Below are 25,148 nucleotides of genomic sequence, written 5' to 3' on the forward strand. Positions count from 1 at the left end.
AACACGCCTAACAGATGCATCATCATGAGCTTCAGAGATCCTATCAAACACTGAAGGGGTCCTCATCATCCTTCTTCTCTTCTCCCCCACAAAGTCCTCCGTAGCCGTCATACGGTCACCATCATTGGGCACCCAAATATGCTTCGGCCTCCTCTTTGCATCCTTCTAGGCTCCGCCACCTATCATCTCTCTGGGTGTCCAAAGCCGGATGAGTCTGCCTTGGTTTACAAACAAAAGTATGTGGGAGCCGCTGGTACTCATCATTCCTCAAACTAGACCCTGGTCTACCCAAGCCGCTCCTTGAGGATTGGCCCTGTCGCCCCTCCCTCTAGTGAGGTTTTTCCGGGCTAAATGCTTTCTATCGAGACTCATCTGTTTGTAGTTGTAGCGGTTGCCCCTTCCAGGCTCCCTGTCATCAGATCTGTATGCTTTGTTGTTCTGGGAACTTTATATGCTCGGTTTTTCTTTGCTTCTCTGTATCGTATTTCATTTTTTCTTTTATGCTTTTCTTTTCCTGTTCCATTTTAATTTTTTTTCATATTTTCTGTTTTTCTACCACTTTTATCTTTTCAACCTATTCTATTTTATTATTTCCATTCTCATATTCTCTATATAAAAAAGGAGTGAACACTTTTTACGTATCATAAATATTTAAGAAATTGTGCGATTTTTTTAACACACCCATGAACATTTTTCTAAGCATGTGATATTTTTCTAAAGTATTATTAACAATTTCCTATATATCATGATTATCTTATAAAAAATGCGTAATTTTTTTACATTTCGTGAGCATTTCTCATACACATAATGATTTTTTATAATTCCATTATAATTGTTTATAGACTTATGAAAAAAATTCATGGTACAATTTTTTACTGAAATTTAAGTGCACATTTTTAGGAAAGGAGGACAATTTTTTAAAATCAATGTTGAATATTTTTCAAAAACACATAAAAATATTATAATGTGTGAACATTTTTCAATTTATTGAACATTTATTTCAGCAATTGCGTGAAAATGTTTTACATTTTATGAAAATTATTTTAAAATGTCATGAACATACTTTTTAAATCCATGGACATTTTTTTAATATCAAGAGTACTTTTTTGAGTAATACAATTTTTTTTAAATCATGCCAATAAATTTACAAATTTCTTCAGAAAATACCATTAATAGTTTTTAAATGTTTGAACATTTTGGAATGTCACAAACATTATTTTGGATGGTATGAACATTATTTAAAAACTAGAGTAATTTAAAATTAAATCAATTTACAAATGATTTAAATTAGTTTAAAAGAAATTTGAAAAATTCAAATATATATATTTAGTGTGGAAAAGGAAAAAAATAAACAAAGAAGATTTTTTTTTTGAGGATCAAATCAGCAAAGAGCAAATTATCAAGACTTTGAACTTTTAGCAAATTGTTTGAGCTGATCAGCAAGCTAATCTATTTAGTTGTAGGTGCACTGCTTCTCCTGACAAATAATTGAATACTTTTGAAGAAAGGCCATTAGTGACCTAGTGAATTAAAGCTCATCACCATGCCCGCCTTTATGAAATCACTTGTCAAAAATCATACAATCTACCTCGAGCAAACAACTATATTTTTTGTTGAATGAACCAAAGATGACACTTGTCGATTACACACGGTAATAATCTAGCTAGATTTGAAGCAGGGTGGGAATGTAAAACATTAAATCAAACCACACGACATCCTGCCGCGAGTATCTAACAAGCCTGCCCATGTTGGGGCCATAATACTCCAAGAGATTCATGCGACATAATCTTATCTCCCTGATAAGTATGACGCCGTAGATAGTCTGATCCATCTTGATGCACTATTTTGTCATCAGACATGGCAATCAGCCGAATAGAAAACCGGTAGTCGAGGATGAATCACACTGTGGATGCATCACATAGCCTATACCATGTCGATGCATCTCCCTTCAAAGATAAAGGGAAGACCTTCTTCTTAACAACATCATCGGGTATACCTGCAAGCTTAAATAATCCACAAACTTCATTCACATAGAGTAGATGTTCATCAGGATGCTTTGTTCCATCTCCTGTAAAAGTATTAGCTAGCAGTTTTTCTAACATACCCGAAGGAACTTCAAAAGGAATATTTTCATTTTCAGTAGGTTGAGTAGGTTGAGGAGCAATTCTTTGCTCTACTGGTCGGGGTGAAGATACCCCGAACAAGCCCCTCAGAGGATTACTTTCCATAGTAACAAGTGACAGTAAATTTTAGCACACTATATAAATTTTTCCTTACCAAATTCCACCTACCAAAGGCGCTTCACTCCCCGGCAACGGCACCAGAAAAGAGTCTTGATGACCCACAAGTATAGGGGATCTATCGTAGTCCTTTCGATAAGTAAGAGTGTCGAACCCAACGAGGAGCAGAAGGAAATGATAAGCGGTTTTCAGCAAGGTATTCTCTGCAAGTACTGAAATGAGTGGTAACAGATAGTTTTGTGATAAGATAATTTGTAACGAGCAACAAGTAACAAAAGTAAATACAGTGCAGCAAGGTGGCCCAATCCTTTTTGTAGTAAAGGACAAGCCTGGACAAACTCTTATATAAGGAAAAGCGCTCCCGAGGACACATGGGAATATCGTCAAGCTAGTTTTCATCACGTTCATATGATTCGCGTTCGGTACTTTGATAATTTGATATGTGGGTGGACCGGTGCTTGGGTGCTGTTCTTACTTGAACAAGCATCCCACTTATGATTAACCTCTATTGCAAGCATCCGCAACTACAACAAAAGTATTAAGGTAAACCTAACCATAGCATGAAACATATGGATCCAAATCAGCCCCTTACGAAGCAACGCATAAACTAGGGTTTAACCTTCTGTCACTCTAGCAACCCATCATCTACTTATTACTTCCCAATGCCTTCCTCTGGGCCCAAATAATGGTGAAGTGTTATGTAGTCGACGTTCACATAACACCACTAGAGGCTAGACAACATACATCTCATCAAAATATCGAACGAATACCAAATTCACATGACTACTAATAGCAAGACTTCTCCCATGTCCTCAGGAACAAACGTAACTACTCACAAAGCATATTCATGTTCATAATCAGAGGGGTATTAATGTGCATAATGGATCTGAACATATGATCTTTCACCAAGTAAACCAACTAGCATCAACTACAAGGAGTAATCGACACTACTAGCAACCTACTAGTACCAATCCCGGACTTGGAGACAAGAATTGGATACAAGAGATGAACTAGGGTTTTGAGAGGAGATGCTGCTGGTGAAGATGTTGATGGAGATTGCCCTCTCCCGATGAGAGGAGCGTTGGTGATGACGATGGCGATGATTTCCCCCTCCCGGAGGGAAGTGTCCTTGGCAGAACAGCTCTGCCGGAGCCCTAGATTGGTTCCGCCAAGGTTCCGCCTCGTGGCGGCGGAGTCTCGTCCCAAAAGGTTGCTTCTGATTTTTTCCTCGACGAAAGACCTCATATAGCAGAAGATGGCCATCGAAGAGCCAACAGGGGGCCCACGAGGTAGGGGAGCGTGCCCTGGGGGGTAGGGCGCGCCCCCCACCCTCGTGGCCAGGTGGGTCCCCCTCTGGTGAACTTCTTTCGCTCAATATTTTTTATTATTTCCAAAAATGACTTTCGTGGAGTTTCAGGACTTTTGGAGTTGTGCAGATTAGGTCTCTAATATTTGCTCCTTTTCCAGCCCAGAATTCCAGCTGCCGGCATTCTCCCTCCTTATGTAAACCTTGTAAAATAAGAGAGAATAGGCATAAGTATTGTAACATAACGTGTAGTAACAGCCCATATGCAATAAATATCGATATAAAAGCATGATGCAAAATGGACGTATCAACTCCCCCAAGCTTAGACCTCGCTTGTCCTCAAGCGGAAGCCGATAACGATAAATATGTCCCCATGTTTAGAGGTAGAGGTGTCGATAAAAATAAAATACGGACATGAAGGCATCATGATTTTTCTCATAACAGCAACATATATAGATATTGTCATATGATTTCTTATGCTCAAGTAATAATCCATTCACAATGCAGAGTACGAATCATAAACTTTATTGAGAACCAACAAACTATATTCTCAGTCATTGAAGCAATTGCAATTTATCATAACATTAGAAAGAGTCTATGTCAGAGCTTAATAGCAAGTCCACATACTCAACTATCATTTAGTCTTTCATAATTGCTAACACTCACGCAATATTTGTGGTTACGGAGTTTTAATCGGACACAGAGAAAGATAGGGGCTTATAGTTTCGCCTCCCAACCTTTTACCTCAAGGGTAATGTCAACAATAATAACTCATGCTCCCCTACATCCAATTAGATATATCTATCAGGATCTTTCCAACATACTGTGCTTGCCAAAGGATAAAGTGTAAAAAGGAAAGGTGAAGATCACCATGACTCTTGCATAAGGTAGAAGATAATAATTAAAGATAGGCCCTTCGTAGAGGGAAGCAGAGGTTGCCATGCGCTTTTAGGGTTGGATGCACAAAATCTTAATGCGAAAGAACGTCACTTTATATTGCCCCTTGTGATATGAACCTTTATTATGCAGTCCGTCGCTTTTATTTCTTCCACATCACAAGATCGTATAAAGCTTATTTCCTCCACACCAATCAATCATACATATTTAGAGCAATTTTATTGCTTTGCACCGATGACAACTTACTTGAAGGATCTTACTCAATTCATAGGTAGATATGGTGGACTCTCATGGCAAAACTGGTTTAAGGGTTTTTGGAAGCACAAGTAGTATCTCTACTTGGTGCTAAGAATTTGGCTAGCATGAGGGGGAAAGGCAAGCTCAACATGTTGGATGATCCATGACAATATACTTTATCTCAGATATAAGAAAACATAACCCATTACGTTGTCTTCCTTGTCCAACGTCAACTCTTTAGCATGTCATATTTTAATGAGTGCTCCCAATCATAAAAGATGTCAATAATAGTATATTTATTTGTGAAACCTCTCTTTCCTTATTACTTCCTATTAATTGCAACGATGACCAAAGCTATGTCTGCCAACTCCCAACAACTTTTAATCATCATACTCTTTCTATGTGAAGTCATTACTCTCAATAAGATCAATATGAACTCTTTGTTTCTTTTTATTATTTTTCTCTTTTCTTTTATTCACTCATGATCATGGCAAAACAATCAAGCCCTTGACTCAACACTAATCTTTATTATATAGCTCACGGACTCGATTGCATAGAGAGATCATAAAGCAAAAACTCAAAACTAGATCATGCCATAAACTTTATTCTACTAGATCAAGATACTACTAATAGGATCGAACTAAGAAAAACGGTAAAGATAGGAGATGTGATGGTGATACGATACCGGGGCACCTCCCCCAAGCTTGGCAGTTGCCAAGGGGAGTGCCCATACCCATGTGATTATGTCTCCTTCTTTGGTGAAGAGGATGATGGTGATGATGGGGTTGATGATGATGTAAATTGTGCCTTCAGCTTCTCCATATTATAATTGAGGAGAGCAATTTCCTCCTTTAAACCATCGACCTCCGATTCCAGCTTCAAGATCTTGTTACATAAATCTTCTTTGCTTTTCTGTCGAAAACGAGAAGGAATAGATCGATTGTTAGATAGTTTAGCCCTCTTAGGGAGACTAGACTTCTTGAACATCACGTGCATATCCCCAGGTTGAGGTAGAGGGACTTCATCTTCATCTGAGCTCGTCTCCTCCTTTCTCTTAGGTTTATAGTCCTCTTCTTCTTCCGTAGTCCAACCACAATGCTCCACATCTCCATAGACTTTAGGATTTGCAAGGTAATCAGCCACATAACTTTCTCCTTCCGAGTCCTGGGACGACATGTTGCTCAAATCTGCAGCAGGACAGCTCGAAACGAAAACAGAGGATAATTGTGTGATACAGGAGTCAAAACCTTCGAGAGAATATATAATGAATTTTTACCGACCAAAATACGTATCGTGCAGGAAAACGGAGTCCGGAAGGCACACGAGGTGCCCACGAGGTAGGGGGCGCGCCCAGGGGGTAGGGCGCGCCCTCCACCCTCGTGGAGCCCTCGTGTCCTTCCCGGACTGCTACTTATTTTTCTATTTTTCTAAATATTCCAAAACGGAGAAATATTGCCTTTAAAACTGTATTGGAGTCGGTTTACTTACCGTACCACATACATATTCCTTTTCGGAGTCTGAAACGTTCTGGAAAGTGTCCCTTATGTATTCCTCCGGGGTTACGGTTTCAATAACATTGGTTTCAACATTTATAGGATTACCTGAGATATAATGTTTGATTCTTTGTCCGTTTACCACCTTCGGATTTGTGCCTTCGAAGTTGTTGATTTTTATGGCACCGGAACGATAGACCTCCTCGATGACGTAGGGGCCTTCCCATTTAGAGAGAAGTTTTCCTGCAAAAAATCTTAAACGAGAGTTGTATAGCAATACATAATCACCTACATTAAACTCACGCTTTTGTATCCTTTTATCATGCCATCTTTTAACTTTTTCTTTAAACAACTTGGCATTTTCATAAGCTTGGGTTCTCCATTCATCAAGTGAGCTAATATCGAATAACCTCTTCTCACCGGCAAGTTTGAAATCATAATTGAACTCTTTAATAGCCCAATAAGCCTTATGTTCTAGTTCGAGAGGTAAGTGACATGCTTTTCCATAAACCATTTTATACGGAGACATACCCATAGGATTTTTATATGCAGTTCTATAGGCCCATAATGCATCATCAAGTTTCTTGGACCAATTCTTTCTAGATCTATTAACAGTCTTTTGCAAAATTAATTTGAGCTCTCTATTACTCAATTCTACTTGACCACTAGACTGTGGGTGATAAGGAGATGCAATTCTATGATTAACATCATACTTAGCAAGCATTTTACGGAAAGCACCATGAATAAAATGTGAACCACCATCAGTCATTAAATATCTAGGGACTCCAAACCTCGGGAAGATAACTTCTTTAAGCATCTTAATAGAAGTGTTATGATCAGCACTAATAGTTGGAATAGCCTCTACCCACTTAGTAACGTAATCAATAGCAACTAAAATATGTGTATACCCATTAGAGGCAGGAAAAGGTCCCATATAATCAAAGCCCCAAACATCAAATGGTTCAATAACAAGTGAATAATTCATAGGCATTTCTTGACGTCTACTGATGTTACCAATTCTTTGACATTCATCACAAGACAAGACAAACTTACGGGCATCCTTGAAGAGAGTAGGCCAATAAAAACCGGATTGCAATACCTTATGAGCAGTTCTATCTCCAGCATGGTGTCCTCCATATGCTTCGGAATGACACTTGCGTAGGATCTGTTCCTGTTCATGCTCAGGTACACAATGTCTAATAACACCATCTACTCCTTCTTTATAAAGATGTGGGTCATCCCAAAAGTAATGTCTCAAATCATAGAAAAACTTTTTCTTTTGCTGATATCTGAAACTAGGTGGTATAAATTTAGCAACAATATAATTAGCATAATCAGCATACCATGGAGTGCTATGAGAAGTACTTATAACATTTAATTGTTCATCAGGAAAGCTATCATCAATAGGTAGTGGGTCATCAAGAACATTTTCTAACCTAGACAAGTTGTCTGCAACGGGGTTCTCAGCTCCCTTTCTATCAACAATATGCAAATCAAATTCTTGTAGCAAGAGAACCCATCTTATAAGTCTAGGTTTAGCATCTTTCTTTTCCATCAGATATTTAATAGCAGCATGATCAGTGTGAATAGTTACTTTAGAATCAACAATATAAGGTCTAAACTTATCACAAGCAAATACAGCTGCTAAGAATTCTTTTTCAGTAGTAGCATAATTTCTTCGAGCATTGTCTAGAGTCTTACTAGCATAATGGATAACATTTAATTTCTTATCAACTCTTTGCCCTAGAACAGCACCTACAGCACAATCACTAGCATCACACATAATTTCAAAGGGTAAATTCCAATCAGGTGGCTGAACAATAGGTGCAGAGATCAATGCTTTCTTAAGTATTTCAAATGCTTCTACACAATCATCATCAAAGACAAATGGTATATCTTTTTGTAATAAATTAGTCAGAGGCCGAGAAATTTTTGAGAAGTCCTTAATGAACCTCCTATAAAATCCGACGTGACCAAGGAAACTTCTTATACCTTTAATGTCCTTGGGACATGGCATCTTTTCAATAGCATCAACCTTGGCTTTATCAACTTCAATACCTCTTTCAGAAACTTTATGCCCCAAGACAATACCTTCATTAACCATAAAGTGGCACTTTTCCCAATTCAAGTCAAGATTAGTTTCTTCACATCTCTGCAAAACTCGATCAAGATTGCTCAAGCAATCATCAAAAGAGGAACCATAGACGGAAAAGTCGTCCATGAAAACCTCACAAATCTTTTCACAAAAGTCAGAGAATATAGCCATCATGCATCTTTGAAAGGTAGCAGGTGCATTACATAAACCAAAAGGCATACGTCTATAAGCAAAAGTACCAAAAGGACATGTAAAAGTAGTCTTTGGTTGATCCTTAGCCGACACAGGTATTTGAGAGAATCCAGAATAACCATCTAGGAAGCAATAATGTGTATGTTTGCATAATCTCTCTAGCATTTGATCGATAAAAGGTAAGGGGTAATGATCTTTCTTAGTAGCCTTATTTAATTTGCGGAAATCAATTACCATCCTATAACCTGTAATAATTCTTTGCGGAATCAATTCATCTTTATCATTAGGAACAACAGTAACTCCTCCCTTCTTAGGGACACAATGGACAGGACTTACCCACTGACTATCAGCAACGGGATAAATTATACCTGCCTCCAGAAGATTTAGTATTTCTTTTCTTACCACATCTTTCATCTTAGGATTCAGTCGTCGTTGATGATCACGAACCGGATTAGCATCTTCTTCCAAATTTATTTTATGTTGACATAGAGTGAGACTAATGCCCTTAAGATCATCAAGAGTATATCCAATAGCAGCACGGTGCTTCTTCAGAGTCTTCAATAATCTCTCTTCTTCATGCTCTGAAAAGTTAGCACTAATAATAACAGGATATATCTTCTTTTCACCAAGATATGCATATTTAAGATTATCAGGCAACGGTTTAAGCTCAAACACGGGATCACCCTTGGGTGGAGGGGGATCCCCTAGGATTTCAACAGGAAAATTGTGTTTCAGAATAGGTTCCTGTTTAAAGAATACTTCGTCTATTTCCCTTCTTTAATTCATAAACATATCATTTTCATGGTCTAGCAAATATTGTTCTAAAGGATCACTAGGAGGTACGGCAATATAAGCAAGACCAATAATTTCATCCTTACTAGGCAATTCTTCTTCACGGTGTTGTCTACTAAATTTAGAGAAATTAAACTCATGAGACATATCACCCAAACCAATAGTAACAACATTCTTTTCGCAGTCTATTCTAGCATTGACAGTATTCAAGAAGGGTCTACCAAATATAATGGGACAAAAACTATCTTGTGGGGAACCAAGAACAAGGAAATCAGCAGGATATTTAGTTTTCCCACACAAGACTTCAACATCTCTAACAATTCCCATTGGTGAAATAGTATCTCTATTGGCAAGTTTAATTGTGACATCAATATCTTCTATCTCAGCAGGTGCAATATCATGCATAATTTCTTTGTATAAGTCATAAGGTATTGCACTAACACTAGCACCCATATCACATAGGCCATGATAACAATGATCTCCTATTTTAACAAAAATGACAGGCACGCCTACCACAGGTCTATGTTTATCTTTAGCACAAGGTTTGGCAATTCTAGCAGTTTCACCGCAGAAATAAATAACATGTCCATTAATATTATCAGCCAAGAGATCTTTAACAATAGCAATATTAGGTTCAACTTTAACTTGCTTAGGAGGTGTATAAGTTCTAATATTGCTTTTACAAACCATAGTTGAAGCTTTAGCATGATCCTTTATTCTAACAGGAAAAGGTGGTTTCTCAACATAAGAAGTAAGAACAACAGGATCATTATAAGTGACAATCTTTTCTTCAACTTTAGTAGGTGCAGCTACTTTTACTTCTATGGGAGGATGATATTTAAACCACTTCTCCTTGGGAAGATCAACATAAGTAGCAAAAGATTCACAAAAAGAAGCTACTATCTCAGAGTCAAGTCCGTATTTAGTGCTAAATTTACGGAAAATATCGGTATCCATAAAAGATTTAACACAATCAAATTTAGGTGTCATACCTGACTCCTTACCTTCCTCGAGATCCCAATCTTCAGAGTTGCGTTTAATTCTATCCAATAAATTCCATTTGAATTCAATAGTCTTCATCATAAAAGAGCCAGCACAAGAAGTATCGAGCATGATGCGATTATTTTCAGAAAGCCGAGCATAAAATTTTTGAAGGATTATTTCTTTTGAGAGCTCATGATTGGGGCATGGATATAACATTGATTTAAGCCTCCGCCAAGCTTGAGAGATGCTTTCTCCTTCGCGAGGCCAAAAATTATATATATAATTGCGATCACGATGAACAAGATGCATAGGATAATACTTCTGATGAAATTGCAATTTCATTCGCTTATAGTTCCATGATCCCGTGTCATCACATAGCCTATACCATGTCGATGCATCTCCCTTCAAAGATAAAGGGAAGACCTTCTTCTTAACAACATCATCGGGTATACCTGCAAGCTTAAATAATCCACAAACTTCATCCACATAGAGTAGATGTTCATCAGGATGCTTTGTTCCATCTCCTGTAAAAGTATTAGCTAGCAGTTTTTCTAACATACCCGAAGGAACTTCAAAAGGAACATTTTCATTTTCAGTAGGTTGAGTAGGTTGAGGAGCAATTCTTTGCTCTACTGGTCGGGGTGAAGATACCCTGAACAAGCCCCTCAGAGGATTACTTTCCATAGTAACAAGTGACAGTAAATTTCAGCACACTATATAAATTTTTCCTTACCAAATTCCACCTACCAAAGGCGCTTCACTCCCCGGCAACGGCGCCAGAAAAGAGTCTTGATGACCCACAAGTATAGGGGATCTATCGTAGTCCTTTCGATAAGTAAGAGTGTCGAACCCAACGAGGAGCAGAAGGAAATGATAAGCGGTTTTCAGCAAGGTATTCTCTGCAAGTACTGAACTAAGTGGTAACAGATAGTTTTGTGATAAGATAATTTGTAACGAGCAACAAGTAATAAAAGTAAATAAAGTGCAGCAAGGTGGCCCAATCCTTTTTGTAGCAAAGGACAAGCCTGGACAAACTCTTATATAAGGAAAAGCGCTCCTGAGGACACATGGGAATATCGTCAAGCTAGTTTTCATCACGTTCATATGATTCGCGTTCGGTACTTTGATAATTTGATATGTGGGTGGACCGGTGCTTGGGTGCTGTCTTACTTGAACAAGCATCCCACTTATGATTAACCTCTATTGCAAGCATCCGCAACTACAACAAAAGTATTAAGGTAAACCTAACCATAGCATGAAACATATGGATCCAAATCAGCCCCTTACGAAGCAACGCATAAACTAGGGTTTAAGCTTCTGTCACTCTAGCAACCCATCATCTACTTATTACTTCCCAATGCCTTCCTCTAGGCCCAAATAATGGTGAAGTGTTATGTAGTCGACGTTCACATAACACCACTAGAGGCTAGACAACATACATCTCATCAAAATATCGAACGAATACCAAATTCACATGACTACTAATAGCAAGACTTCTCCCATGTCCGCAGGAACAAACGTAACTACTCACAAAGCATATTCATGTTCATAATCAGAGGGGTATTAATGTGCATAATGGATCTGAACATATGATCTTTCACCAAGTAAACCAACTAGCATCAACTACAAGAGTAATCAACACTACTAGCAACCTACTAGTACCAATCCCGGACTTGGAGACAAGAATTGGATACAAGAGATGAACTAGGGTTTTGAGAGGAGATGGTGCTGGTGAAGATGTTGATGGAGATTGCCCTCTCCTGATGAGAGGAGCATTGGTGATGACGATGGCGATGATTTCCCCCTCCCGGAGGGAAGTGTCCTTGGCAGAACAGCTCTGCCGGAGCCCTAGATTGGTTCCGCCAAGGTTCCGCCTCGTGGCGGCGGAGTCTCGTCCCGAAAGGTTGCTTCTGATTTTTTTCCTCGACGAAAGACCTCATATAGCAGAAGATGGCCATCGGAGAGCCAACAGGGGGCCCACGAGGTAGGGGGCGCGCCCTTGGGGGTAGGGCGCGTCCCCCACCCTCGTGGCCAGGTGGGTCCCCCTCTGGTGAACTTCTTCCGCTCAATATTTTTTATTATTTCCAAAAATGACTTTCGTGGAGTTTCAGGACTTTTGGAGTTGTGCAGAATAGGTCTCTAATATTTGCTCCTTTTCCAGCCCAGAATTCCAGCTGCCGGCATTCTCCCTCCTTATGTAAACCTTGTAAAATAAGAGAGAATAGGCATAAGTATTGCAACATAACGTGTAGTAACAACCCATAATGCAATAAATATCGATATAAAAGCATGATGCAAAATGGACGTATCACACACGTATATGAATTTGACTGTTAACGTCGCAGTCTGTGAGAATTGGGTGTTTTCTAATAAATTTATGAAAAGACCCTGGAGTACGACGTATACGCTCCACCCGCGGGGAAGCCTTGTGGCATCCCAGTATCGGTCAAGAATTTGTGTGAAACTAGTCTCGCAGAAAACTTGTAGTTCAAGGCATAGTCCATTATTCAAGTTGTGATCTAGTGTAGCATAAATCTCTAAGTGGAAGTTCAACTTCACAGTCTCCACTAAGCACCGGTATATAAACAATGTTTTGGAACCAAATGGTGAAATGTGCCAATGAGACTTTGTGGGGGATTGTTGGAATTTGCTAGTGGTCTTTTGGCCCAAAGCCCAACTAAAATTCTGAAATTCTCTTGGCCCATTCATGCACACACGTGAGTGGAGTGAGTGAGGCTAAAGTTTAGTCCCACCTCATAAGTTGAGAGAGAGTTGCACCTCTTTATAAAGTGAGCTCTTCTACCATTTGTATGAGCATCAGAAGAGGAGACCTACACGCGCGCTCCTCCTCCTCGCCTCGTCACGACGCGCCACGCCGCGCCGCGGGTTGCGGGATTGAGCCGAGCCGAGGACAGAGCTATGCACGTTGTCTACATTTTTGCTGCTCGGGAAAAATTAATGAGTCATTAATTAATAATTAACGGACGCGTTAATTACTGAACCGTTTCCGTTTCCGATTCTTTTGGATCGTGACGACTCGGAAGTGGGGTTTACTCCCACGACCTACCCGGCCCGCACTATATAATCAGGCAGACGTCTACCCTGGCCGCCGCCGCTTCGTATGGTTTCTCACCACCGTTCCAGATCATTGTGCCGCCAAGCAAGTCTTCTCCATCCCTCTTTTCGGCGTGCACCGGGAGAAGGGGCAGCAGGCCTCCGGAACCCCGCCTCTCGTGATCCTGTACGGGAGAGGGGCGATCAGGTTTTTGGGGAACGCACTCGCGCGATTGCTGGCAGCGACGACTTCACGAACGATGACTTCTTCCCAGACCTCGGCAACCTCATCCTCGACGACATGGGCGACAACGTCAACGTCGGCGGTGCTGCTCCCGCTGCACCGTATGTGATTCTATCCTTCCTGTTCGAGATCGTGGTAGAATTCATGTTTCTAGTATGTGCCCTAGATGTGATATGTTCATCTGCTATGCTAGTTCGCATGATCAGTTCAATCTCTGCTACTGTAGTCATGATTTATCTTCTATTTATTCGGATTAAATCCCGTAGTAATTTGCTCATATTTCCAACAGAGGAGACATTCCCGTCGACTACATAAGCTTCTGGGATGACTTCGTCAATCTCAAAATGATATGTCGGCTTAGTCTCTCGAACGCGCTTGTAAGGGTAGGGTGTGTGCGCGCGTTCATAGAGGTGAATGTATGTGCATAGGTATAAGCGTTTGTATTTGTACTGTATCAAAAAATATTAGCGTCTCGCAAAATATCATGATGAAATAATATCACACAAAAAAAATAGTACTCGGAGCAACTCCAACGCGCGGACCCAAACAGACGCACATTTTGTTCATTTTTTTTTTGTCTATTTGGGTCGTCCATCCCCTTGTTGTTTGCCCCTTGCGTTTGGGTCGGCCACCCGCTCGTTGCGTGCCCCCTTTTGCGTTTGGGTCAGCCGTGACTCCAACCTGCGGATGCATTTTCGTCCTCGTAGCCGGCCTGCCATGTTTTGTACCTTGTCATGCGAGTCCATTTGAGTCGAACGGCTTGTGGGCGTCTATTTGAAAATGAAATTGTGGAAAAAGAACTCGTCGACAGAGTCCATTTGTACCTTGCGGGCAAATCGCCGAACAACCTGCGGGCGTTGTTGAAGAAGCTGGCCGTTGAAGATTCATGTCCGTGTCCGATGAGCATGGCGGCGTCCGAAGAGGGAGGACACCGCCCTTTCTCCGCTTCAGGCAGAGCCGGCGGGCGGGGCGAGGTGGTGCTATCGTCGACGGTGCGGCGAGGCGGTGGTGGCGGCGAGGTTGGAAGGTGACATGCTACGGGGGAGTATATGGGTGCGGACGGTTGGCCTGGGCACCGGAACTGGGCGGCGGCGGCGGCGATAGGATGGGGCGACGCTGAAAAAGAATGGCCTATGTGCCACCGACTAGTGGGCCAGGAGAGAAATAGGTGGATGTCGCACGCGTCCGTCGGGTGTCCGTCCGGACCCGAACTTTTGAGTTGGAGTTGCTCTCATACTTTCGAGCACTTTTGAGTTTTGAGTACTGATTTTGTTAGTACTGACTCGTCGTTGGCCTGAGTGTTGCGAGGTGGTTTCCCCTCCCCATCCATTCTGATCCCCTTCCCTTCCGGCCACACTCCCCCGCTAGCTAGCTACCCATTGACCGTGCCGGTGATCACCGGCCAAGGAAAGGGAGACCGATGGAGGCGGCGATAATCGGCGCGCTGCTGAAGACCACGCTGCCGAAGGCCCTCTCGGCGCTGGGCGGGAGCAGGGACGTGCGGTCCATCCAGTCGGAGCTCAGGTACATCGAGGCCACCATCCAAGACCACCGCAAGAAGACCGGCGGCCGGGACACGAGCCACCTGCGGGCGGCGTGGATCCGGGACCTCACGCTCTTCGCCTTCGACATCGAGGACTGCGTCGACCGCTTCCTGCGGCAGGAGATGCCGCCGGAGGACGGCGAGGCCGGCTTCCTCCGCCGCTCCGCCCGCGCCGCCAGGAGCACGGTGTTCACCCGCACGTTGTTCTCCCTCAGGATCCGCAAGCTCAAGGCCAGATCCGAGGAGATTCACCGGCGCCTGAAGCGCTACATCGAGGAGGAGACGGCGGAGGCGACGACGCCAGACTGCGGCGCGGCGTCGGTCCCTTCTGCTCGATGCGGTGCTCCGGCGGCGGCCGTGGGGATGGACGAGCCTCTTGGGGAGCTTCTTGAGCTCGTCCGGGAGCCTGGGACGCCGTCAGAGGGGAAGCTCAGGGTGATCTCCGTCGTCGGCTTCCATGGCATGGGCAAGACTCTTCTTGCCCACCAGGTGTTTGATCACGGCGATGTGCGCCGCCTGTTCCCTATGCGCGTTTGGGTTTGCGCGGCGGGCAAGGGCACGCCGGAGGTTCTCAAGGAGATGCTCGATCAAGTGCTCCAGAGTGGTGCGGGCACCTCCGCCGATGGTGCCCGGCAGGTTGACTCTGCACCTGTGGCCACGACGACCACTTCCAACGCCAACGGCGCCGTCCCAGAGGTTGAGGAAAATGGTGTTGAGCAAGTCCAGAATGGTGAGAGTGCCTCAGTCAGTGTTGCCCACGGCATCAGTACATGGCGCCAGTGCCTCCAAGCAGTTTGGTGGACTCTGGCGACGATAATGCTGTACATCTTGTCCCCGGCGTTCACCGTGGCGAACATGGTGCAAGCCTCTTCTCTCCAAGTTGAGTCTGCAGACATGCATAGCGCTACTGCAAATGCGAGTATCTCCACAAGCACCAAGATCGTTGCACAAGTTGATGGGAACAAGAATGTCCAGATGAAGAGGCAAGCTGACAGGGGCAAGGCTATTCAGGAGGGCACTCACGCTCACCAGGACGCTGTAGATGATACGACGCTCATCGAACAACGTCTAGGATCATACCTGAAGAATAAAAGGTGATCTTTTGTTTTTGTTGATTAATTTTCTCTACACGCATATATACAAGTTCACAGCTTACACATATAAAAGATACTCCGTGCTATGGAATAATTTGGTAAATCTATACTACTGTAATTTCAACAGCTAAATGAGTTCTTCATATGTAACCAAGAATTTACAAGAATAGTTGCTCTGGACAATCTTTTGTAGGAGTATGTATGAAGTGATTAATTCTGACATAGAAATCTAAGTGGAAACATTTAAACTCAACTCTGTTTTGTAAGATCTAGTTCTGATTGTTCGGTCAGTCTCGAGAGTAAGTTTAGTTAGTATATTACTTACTATTTAGTCCGTCTCAAGATCTATTTAGCTGCAGAGGAGAAGGGATATACTATCACTTACTATTTTTATTTCCTTAATTTACGTCTTGTAGGTATTTGATTGTAATTGATGGCATGCAAACAGAAGAGTTGTGCAACATAACATCTGTATTCCCTGTGGATGACGGAGTGGACAGCAGAGTTATTGTGACGACAACCATTAAGAAAATAGCAAGACGCTGCAGCTCTGCCAATGGCCGTGTGTACAAAATGAAAACACTTGACGACAATGATTCAAGAAAGCTGTTCTTCGAAGTATTTTCCAAGGGTAAATATTCAGTTGCAGATGCAACGGAGTTGAAAGCATCTGCCCTCCTGGAGAAATGTGGCGGCCTACCGCTTGCCCTTGAAAGCAAAGCAAAGTTTCTGAAGAGTGAGGAAGACCTGACAAAGAGTAAATGTGAAGATGCCTGCCGCAAGCTTTGTGCTCCAGAAAGATGTGATGACACATTGGGAAGAATGCATGGGGTTCTCGCCAGCAGCTACGAGAGTCTATGTAGCCTTGTTCTCCAGCAGTGCTTGCTATATTTCTGTATGTTCCCGCGTGGCCATCGTGTCAGGCGGAATCCTCTAATCAGGCGGTGGCTGGCGGAAGGACTTGTGCATGTACAACCAGGGGATGCAGTGAGCACAACACCCCAAGACATCGCAATTGAGAATTTGGAGACCCTGATTGACCGCAGTATCATTCAGTCCACGGAAGTGAGCACCTGTGGGCATGTGAAGAGATGCCAACCTCCTGGGATGATGCTCGAGTACATTGTCCGCAAGTCCATGTCTCAAAATTTCATCACCTTGCTTTGTGGTGAGAGTGAGACGACCGGAGAATGGGACTACGTTCGCCGACTTTCTCTCCATGATTACTGTGCTGAAAAACTGCCCAAGGGCTTATCTCGTCTGCGGACCCTGGCGGTATTCCCTACCGGGGATGCTGCTAAACACGGACCTACATTGAATTTTGCCAAGTATGACCTACTGCGAGTGTTGGATTTAGAAGAATGTGATGGTCTGAATGACGGGCACCTCCAGAACATATGCAACCTTGTGTTTCTGAAATATCTGAGCCTCGGGGGGCGCATTAGTGAGGTTCCAAAGAAAATTGCCAAGCTGCAATGGTTGGAGACACTGGACCTGAGAAGAACAAAGATAGAGAAGGTGCCCATAGAAGTCATCCAGCTCCCCCAATTAAAACATCTCCATGGCAAATTTCAGCTTATTGAAGGTGACTGCGGAAAGATAAATCCAGAGTACTTGTCTAAGAGATGTACCCTGGAGACACTTTCAGGATTTGTTACAGGAGAGAGCGAAGGATTTCCACAGCTGATGAGGCACATGAAGCGGCTGAGGAAGGTGAAAATATGGTGTGAATCCACCGCAAGCAGAAGAAACCTGAACCAACTTGAAGAAGCCATTAAGGTGTTCATTCGTGATGGGAACGAATGGCCTCATCGCTCCCTATGCATTGACTTCCAAGAATGCTCAGACCCATTCTTGGGTTCTCTGAAGGCCCCTGGCAGTCTTGCCTCGCTGAAGCTGCGCGGCAAACTCAGCGGATTCCCTCAGTTTGTTACGAAGCTGAACAGAATCGAGGAGCTGTGTCTGTCGTCGACTAACCTAAGCCGGGGTGTTCTTCTATCTGGGAGTCGTCTGGATACACTTAAGTATCTGAAGCTGATCGAAGACAACATCGGGCCTCTCGAAATACGCCACGAGCACTTCCCAAGCATCCGGCGCATATGGCTCGTCGGCGTGAAAAGTCTGCACTCTGTAACGACCGGAGCTCTGCCACATCTTACTTCGCTTCATATGATCTGTGAATCTTTAGATGGTCTTGCTGGCATCGAAATCAGACGCCTAGAAGGATTAAAGGAAATCAGGCTGCATTCTGCAGTCGATCAAGGAACAAAAGATGCATGGAAGAAAACTGCAAGGAGCCACCCGAAAAGGCCTGACGTTCTTCTTCACTGACTACTGTTCTGTGCTGGGTCGATGTATCTCTTCAAAGTTATGTAGATTACTTGGTTCCAATTGTTGGTTTTAGGACAGAGATAGTCATTTCTATTACTTTTTTTATTGTTACTACACAATCATCTGTGTGTGGCAACGGGAGCATAGTATTTTAATAGATTAGCCCGTGATTTACATATCCATATAAATGTGATTGTGTAAATAAAGTATTTTATTTGGTAAGCATTCATTGACTTACCAAAGAAAACATAAGGGCAGTGCTATGTGTCATCGAGTGATAATGTAAAAAAGATTGACTGTCTCGCCCGCTGTTGGATGGAGCCCCGAATAGCCGCCTGATCTCTCCTGAGCGCCGGTCTTTGCAACAAGGCTTTTTTTTGAGGGAGTCTTTGCAACAAGGCTAGTGTTACGCTCGGCCCTATGCAACCGGAGCCTTGTTGCAATCTTCCCGGACCGCTTTTTTCCTTCTAAACAAGGCCTTTGTTGCAGTCGCAACAAAGACTGCAATACAATCCCATGATTGATTTGTTTTCTCCTTGTCCTTTTATCCTTTGAAACAAAGCCTCTTTTCCGATCGCAGCAAAATCCCATCAATTTGTTGACAAAGGAAACACTAGTGTTCCTACCATCTGACCCTTTGATTTGAGGAAGATTTCTATTGAAATTGGCGGCCTACAGCGAGTGAAAAGGGGTGTGTGGATTGGTATCTGACTAAGTTAGGGAGGCCGCTAACAGCGGGACCGGTGTTGTCATAGATGTCGTGGGATCTGCGTCGGTCGTCCGGATAGACATGTGTCGTCGCCTCTGTGGGATCCATCTGCAATAGACCCCTTGTTATGGTCAAAAGGATTTGCAACGACTGCCAAGTTGCAAACCTAGACTATTGGTAGATGTTGCTCCCGAGCCGACTGATCAAAATCATATCTGAAACGAAGAAAATGTTGGAAATATGCCCTAGAGGCAATAATAAATGGTTATTATTATATTTCTGTGTTCATGATAATAGTCTTTTATTCATGTTATAATTGTATTGTCCGGAAATCGTAATACATGTGTGAATACATAGACCACAACCTGTCCCTAGTAAGCCTCTAGTTGACTAGCTCGTTGATCAACAGATAGTCATGGTTTCCTGACTATGGACATAGGATGTCATTGATAACGGGATCACATCATTAGGAGAATTATGTGATGGACAAGACCCAACTTAAGCATAGCATAAAAGATCGTGTAGTTTCGTTTGCTAGAGCTTTTCCAATGTCAAGTATCTTTTCCTTAGACCATGAGATCGTGCAACTCCCGGATACCGTAGGAGTGCTTTGGGTGTGCCAAACGTCACAACGTAACTGGGTGACTATAAAGGTGCATTACGGGTATCTCCGAAAGTGCCTGTTGGGTTGGCACGGATCGAGACTGGGATTTGTCACTCCGTGTAAACGGAGAGGTATCTCTGGGCCCACTCGGTAATGCATCATCATTATGAGCTCAATGTGACTAAGGCGTTAGTCACGGGATCATGCTTTGCGGTACGAGTAAAGAGACTTGCCGGTAACGAGATTGAACTAGGTATTGGGATACCGACGATCGAATCTCGGGCAAGTAACATACCGATTGACAAAGGGAATTGCATACGGATTGATTGAATCCTCGACACCGTGGTTCACCCGATGATATCATCGTGGAACATGTGGGAGCCAACATGGGTATCCAGATCCCGCTGTTGGTTATTGACCGGAGAGGCGTCTCGGTCATGTCTGCATGTCTCCCGAACCCGTAGGGTCTACACACTTAAGGTCCGGTGACGCTAGGGTTGTAGAGATATATGTATGCGGAAACCCGAAAGTTGTTCGGAGTCCCGGATGAGATCCCGGACGTCACGAGAGGTTCCGGAATGGTCCGGAGGTGAAGAATTATATATAGGAAGTCCAGTTTTGGCCACCGGGAAAGTTTCGGGGGTTATCGGTATTGTACCGGGACCACCGGAAGGGTCCCGGGGGTCCACCGGGTGGGGCCACCTGTCCCGGAGGGCCCCGTGGGCTGAAAGTGGAAGGGAACCAGCCCCTAGTGGGCTGGGGCGCCTCCTTGGGCCTCCCCCCCATGCGCCTAGGGTTGGGAACCCTAGGGGGGGGAGTTCCCCCTTGCCTTGGGGGGCAAGGCAACCCCTTCCCCCCTTTGGCCGCCGCCCCCCCAACCCTAGATGGGTTTTGGCCGGCTCCCCCCTCCCAAGGGGTCCTATAAATAGTGGGGGGAGGGAGGGCAGAAAAGCTACAGCCTTTGGCGCCTCCCTCCTCCCCTACAACACCTCTCTCTCTCGCGCAGAAGCTCGGCGAAGCCCTGCCGAAGAGCCGCTACATCCACCACCACGCCGTCGTGCTGTTGGATCTCCATCAACCTCTCCTCCCCCCTTGCTGGATCAAGAAAGGAGGAGACGTCGCTGCACCGTACGTGTGTTGAACGCGGAGGTGCCGTACGTTCGGCACTCGGTCATCGGTGATTTGGATCACGGCGAGTACGACTCCGTCATCCACGTTCATTGGAACGCTTCCGCTCGCGATCTACAACGGTATGTAGATGCACTCCCTTCCCCTCGTTGCTAGTAGACTCCATAAATGCATCTTGGTGAGCGTAGGAAAATTTTAAAATTATGCTACGATTCCCTACAGAAAAATTGTCGACGCTCGTAGAGTTATCTGTCGGGTGAGCCATAGCGTTCCAGTTGTTATTGGTAGGTCAATAAGAGGTGCAGCAGTTGAAGGGTTTCTGAAACAATGAAACCGATGGAAAACCAGAGATATGTTGGTAAAAAATCAAAATAGGAAAAGAGAAGGGAATTGTACATATTATGGTCGGACGAGCGGACCATGGAAACTTACGACATTTTTAAATAAGGAGAGAGAAGAGAAGAGATTATTTGGCGGAAATACAATTGGTGTTGTTCTTCTATATATGTATCATGTTCCAAGGTGGACAATTTGATCACTACACTGTCCTAAAACAAGTGGAAATGTCAAAAATCTAACGCTAAAAATCTGACGACCAGATTTGATATGCAAAAACATATAAAATTACTGTGTTTGTGTATAAGGATTTTTTTATGTTCTACAGTGAAAATTGTCATGTAGCGTAAAAAAATCAACAGGAAAATTGTCATGCTGCAGCAATTAATTGACATGTGTTCGATCTGGATGAGTATTTAACCAAAAACTACCACATTTGACGGAAACGTGACAAAAAACTACCACTCTACGATTTTGTGCGAAAAACTACCAAATTTTTCCTAAACCGTGGCAAAGAACTACCAACTCTCGAAATCGCTCGCTTCGGCCGCGCTAACCCCGAATTTGACCGCTTGGGCCCGCGATTCAGTTGCCACGCTAGCGAACGGACGCCCGCCGCGCGTTGACGGCCGTTAACGGCCCGTCCGCTGTCGGAACGGCGGCTGTCAGTGGGCCAATAAGTCAGAGCGAGCTCAGCCACTCGCTCATTCTCTTCCTCCTCGCTCGCTCTCACTCGTCCTCATCCTCTCCCTCTCCCTGGTTCTCTGAGCGAGCTCAGCCTATCGCCGTCGCCGCCGCGGCCATTGCTGTCGGTAGAAGTTGAGGATGCCATCCTGGAATGACGAGGAGAGCTCGGACGAGGACATCAACATGGTTTCAATGGATCCTCAGCTCTTTGTAAGTGCATAATGGTGGAACAGAGTTAGGGTTAGGGTTAGTTCATCAAAATTGGAGATTCCAAGTTCCTTTTGGTTTGATTCGAAGTTTCTTTTGCAGGAAACCCCTGACAGTGTGGTGGAACCATCTTTCTGTGGTTCTTACACTGAATCTGAGCCAACGTGCATGATGCATCATCAGAGGCCGAAGAAGATGGTGGCTTTTGAAGGTGCTTTGACTGGGAGGTGATTCCTGGGTTGTCTTGTGCAGCAGGTATTAAATCTTGCACGCTAACTTGTTTTGCTGGTGGAGATGTGTGATGTGTTTTGCTGCTGGAGATGTGTGGTGCAGCATGTGGTGCAGAGATGTGTGATGTGCAGAGATGTGTGCTGTAGTTTAGAACTGAAACTTGAAAGTGCCATACATATGGAAGCTATATGTGAAAGTAGACTTTTAGTTAACTGAATTCAATACATGACTGAACCTGAGAACACCTACATGCAGAGATCTTTAGTGTACTGTGAACTGAATGTATTTGTTAGGTGTTAACTGAAAAAGAACAGAGTTAAATGAATTTATATCTACTGCTAAATATAGCTGTTAACTGAATTTATCTCTAATGCCAAGTCAGGTGTTGTGTGCTTACTATGAAAGAATTATGTTTGCATAATTCAGAGAGCATATTAATGTAAACAAAGGGTTTTAAATGAAATGACTTTATGACTTTAGTTATCTGTACTAAGTTTGTTACTAAGTGCTTTGTGCTTAATTATAAATAATTGCTTCTGTAGGATGTAGGTGTGAACTGTGGGGTTGTGGAGTGGGTGGATGGTCCTTGGCCAGAGATTCTACAAAGGTGCCTAACAAGGATTTGGGACATGTACCATGAGCAGAACTTGGGGAGGGTGAATGACAAACAAGCCCATGAGAAAGAGGTTGGCAAGCTATAGAAGGAAATTGATTTCCTGTCAAACAACTACAGCCAGTTGGTGGAAGATGTATCCAAGCTTTTTGACTATCAAGATGGCAAGATGTCTCATGACATGGACTATACCAGTCAGGCAATCAATGAACTAGCTGAGAAGAAGAAACAACTTGAGGATCAGGCAAAGATTGAGTTAAGTATCGAAAAGTTGAAGCTTGCCAAGGAGCAAAGGTGCATTCTTCAAAGCCAAGCAGATATCATTCAGAACATGAGGAAGGCCATGAAGGAAGTGGAGGGGGACAGGGACCTACTTAAGCAAGAGAAGAAGAAGCTGGAGTATCTGATTGCTGATCTGCTCAATGCTGGGCATGCCAGCAAAGATAAGCTGGAGAGGATCAAGGCAATTATGAATGAGTGAAGTGCTTGGTGTGTGGGTTAAGTAATTAGTAGGCCTATATATATAGCTGGCCTTCGAATGTCATGCATGTTAGGTGTATATTTTGGGAAAGTTTCATGTGCTTTCAGAATGGTATGAGGGAGGGAGGTACTGTTATGGTTTAAGAACTAGTTGGTTTTATCTATGATGTAATGACTTTTATGTTAAGACCTACTATGCTAAGTGAGTACTCATGCTAAGTTAAGTAAGTAAGAATGTTTTATCTATGAATGTTTTACTCTGCATATATCATGTGTGGATAACTGACAGTAGTGACATAGTTGGAAGTGGCAAGTAGCAAGTAGCTTAGATAGTGTGACAAATAACTTAACATATGTAGCAAGTAGCAAGTAGCAAGTAGCAAGTAACATATATAGATAGTCTGACATAGATAGATAGTACTGCCATTCATAGTCTGACATATATAGAAACTAGTAGTAGATAGTGCCTGACATAGATAGCAACTAGTAGTAGATAGTGCCTGACGAAACTGAACCTAGGAACTTACTGAACTTACGAAAGTTCAGGGCTGACGAAACTGAATATTTTTGCACTGAAGTAACTGAACGCAGCACTTCACTCCTCCTTCTTCAGCATCTTCAGGCGCTGGGAGCGGCGCACCGCAGTCACGGCCGCCCTCTTCTTCTTGCCCGGCGCCGACTCCACCACATCTTCCTCGCCGCCATCTTGTTCTTGCTTCACGACGACGCCGTCTGGGAGATCGACCTCTGGCGGCGCATCCACATGGATTGAGAGGTTCCTGTCCCCCTCCACGGCGTCGAGGACGGGAGCCAGCAGCTGCACTTCAGGCTCGTCGTCGGAGAGGACGACGACCTCATCCACCTCGTCGTCAGAGTCGTCAGACGACTCGTCCTCATCATCGTCACTGGACTCATCGTCAGAGGACTCGTCGTCTGAAGACTCGCCGTCAGAGTCGTCAGAGGGCCCAAGGACCCATGGATTGCGCCTCTCCCAGTAGGCGTTGTTGATTGGGGCTGGGAGAGCGAGGACGGCGTCGGTGACGTGGTCCGCGGCGGCCGGCGGCGTGGTGGATGAGCGGTACATCCACCATCGGGCGCGCTGCCTGGGGTCGGGGGAGCGCTGCACCTCGCGCATCGCCCACAGCAGAATGGTCGCCGGCGGGATGGTGCGGCCGGCAGGGAAGGCGCGCTGCTTTTCAGCAGCTGTCATCACCTTCACCAGGCCGTGGGCGTGGTTCCTCATCATCTCAAGACTTGGGAACCAGCGCGTGATCTCCCTGTACTGCGCGCGCATCTCCTGGTTGTTGCCGGCGAGAGCTTCGATGGCGAGCTGCCAGTCCATGGCGACGGCGGTGGGGGTGGTTGTCGGCGGCGATTTTGACATGAGAGAGGGGGAAGTGGAGTGGGCGGTGCGAGCGGCGAGTGGGCGAGTGAGCAGAGAGCGTGGTGGGTGGACACGTATTAAAGGCATAGAATCCGAAACGGCTTCTGTTACTCAAGGCACGCTCACCACGCTGCCGGCCGCAACACACGCTGAACAGACGACGTGGCTAACAACATATAATAAGTTTGGCCGATACTAGTCAAACAAATCACTAGCACTGGCCCATTGGTACTGAACGCATGGTTACAACCAACTGGTCCTGGGTTC

The 25,148-nt window shown here is 44.1% G+C and overlaps 1 protein-coding gene across 1 annotated transcript; it reads left to right on the plus strand.

Annotated features, from left to right (window-relative positions):
• Positions 1-14,805: 14,805 nt before the first annotated feature.
• On the plus strand, positions 14,806-18,804 carry LOC123165352 (disease resistance protein RGA4). The gene is made up of 2 exons (XM_044582979.1): positions 14,806-16,171; positions 16,588-18,804. The coding sequence occupies exons 1-2, from the start codon at positions 14,955-14,957 to the stop codon at positions 18,500-18,502; spliced, it is 3,132 nt and encodes a 1,043-aa protein (XP_044438914.1). The 5' UTR covers positions 14,806-14,954; the 3' UTR covers positions 18,503-18,804.
• The last annotated feature ends 6,344 nt before the right edge of the window (positions 18,805-25,148 follow it).

This window comes from Triticum aestivum, chromosome 7D (genome assembly GCF_018294505.1).
Source record: "Triticum aestivum cultivar Chinese Spring chromosome 7D, IWGSC CS RefSeq v2.1, whole genome shotgun sequence".
Classification (NCBI taxonomy): domain Eukaryota; kingdom Viridiplantae; phylum Streptophyta; class Magnoliopsida; order Poales; family Poaceae; genus Triticum; species Triticum aestivum.

Coding starts and splice junctions, on each gene's coding strand:
- LOC123165352 (XM_044582979.1), top strand. CDS start 14,955: ATGGAGGCGGCGATAATCGGCGCGCTGCTGAAGACCACGCTGCCGAAG. Junction 16,172..16,587: donor TCATACCTGAAGAATAAAAG/GTGATCTTTTGT, acceptor TACGTCTTGTAG/GTATTTGATTGTAATTGATG.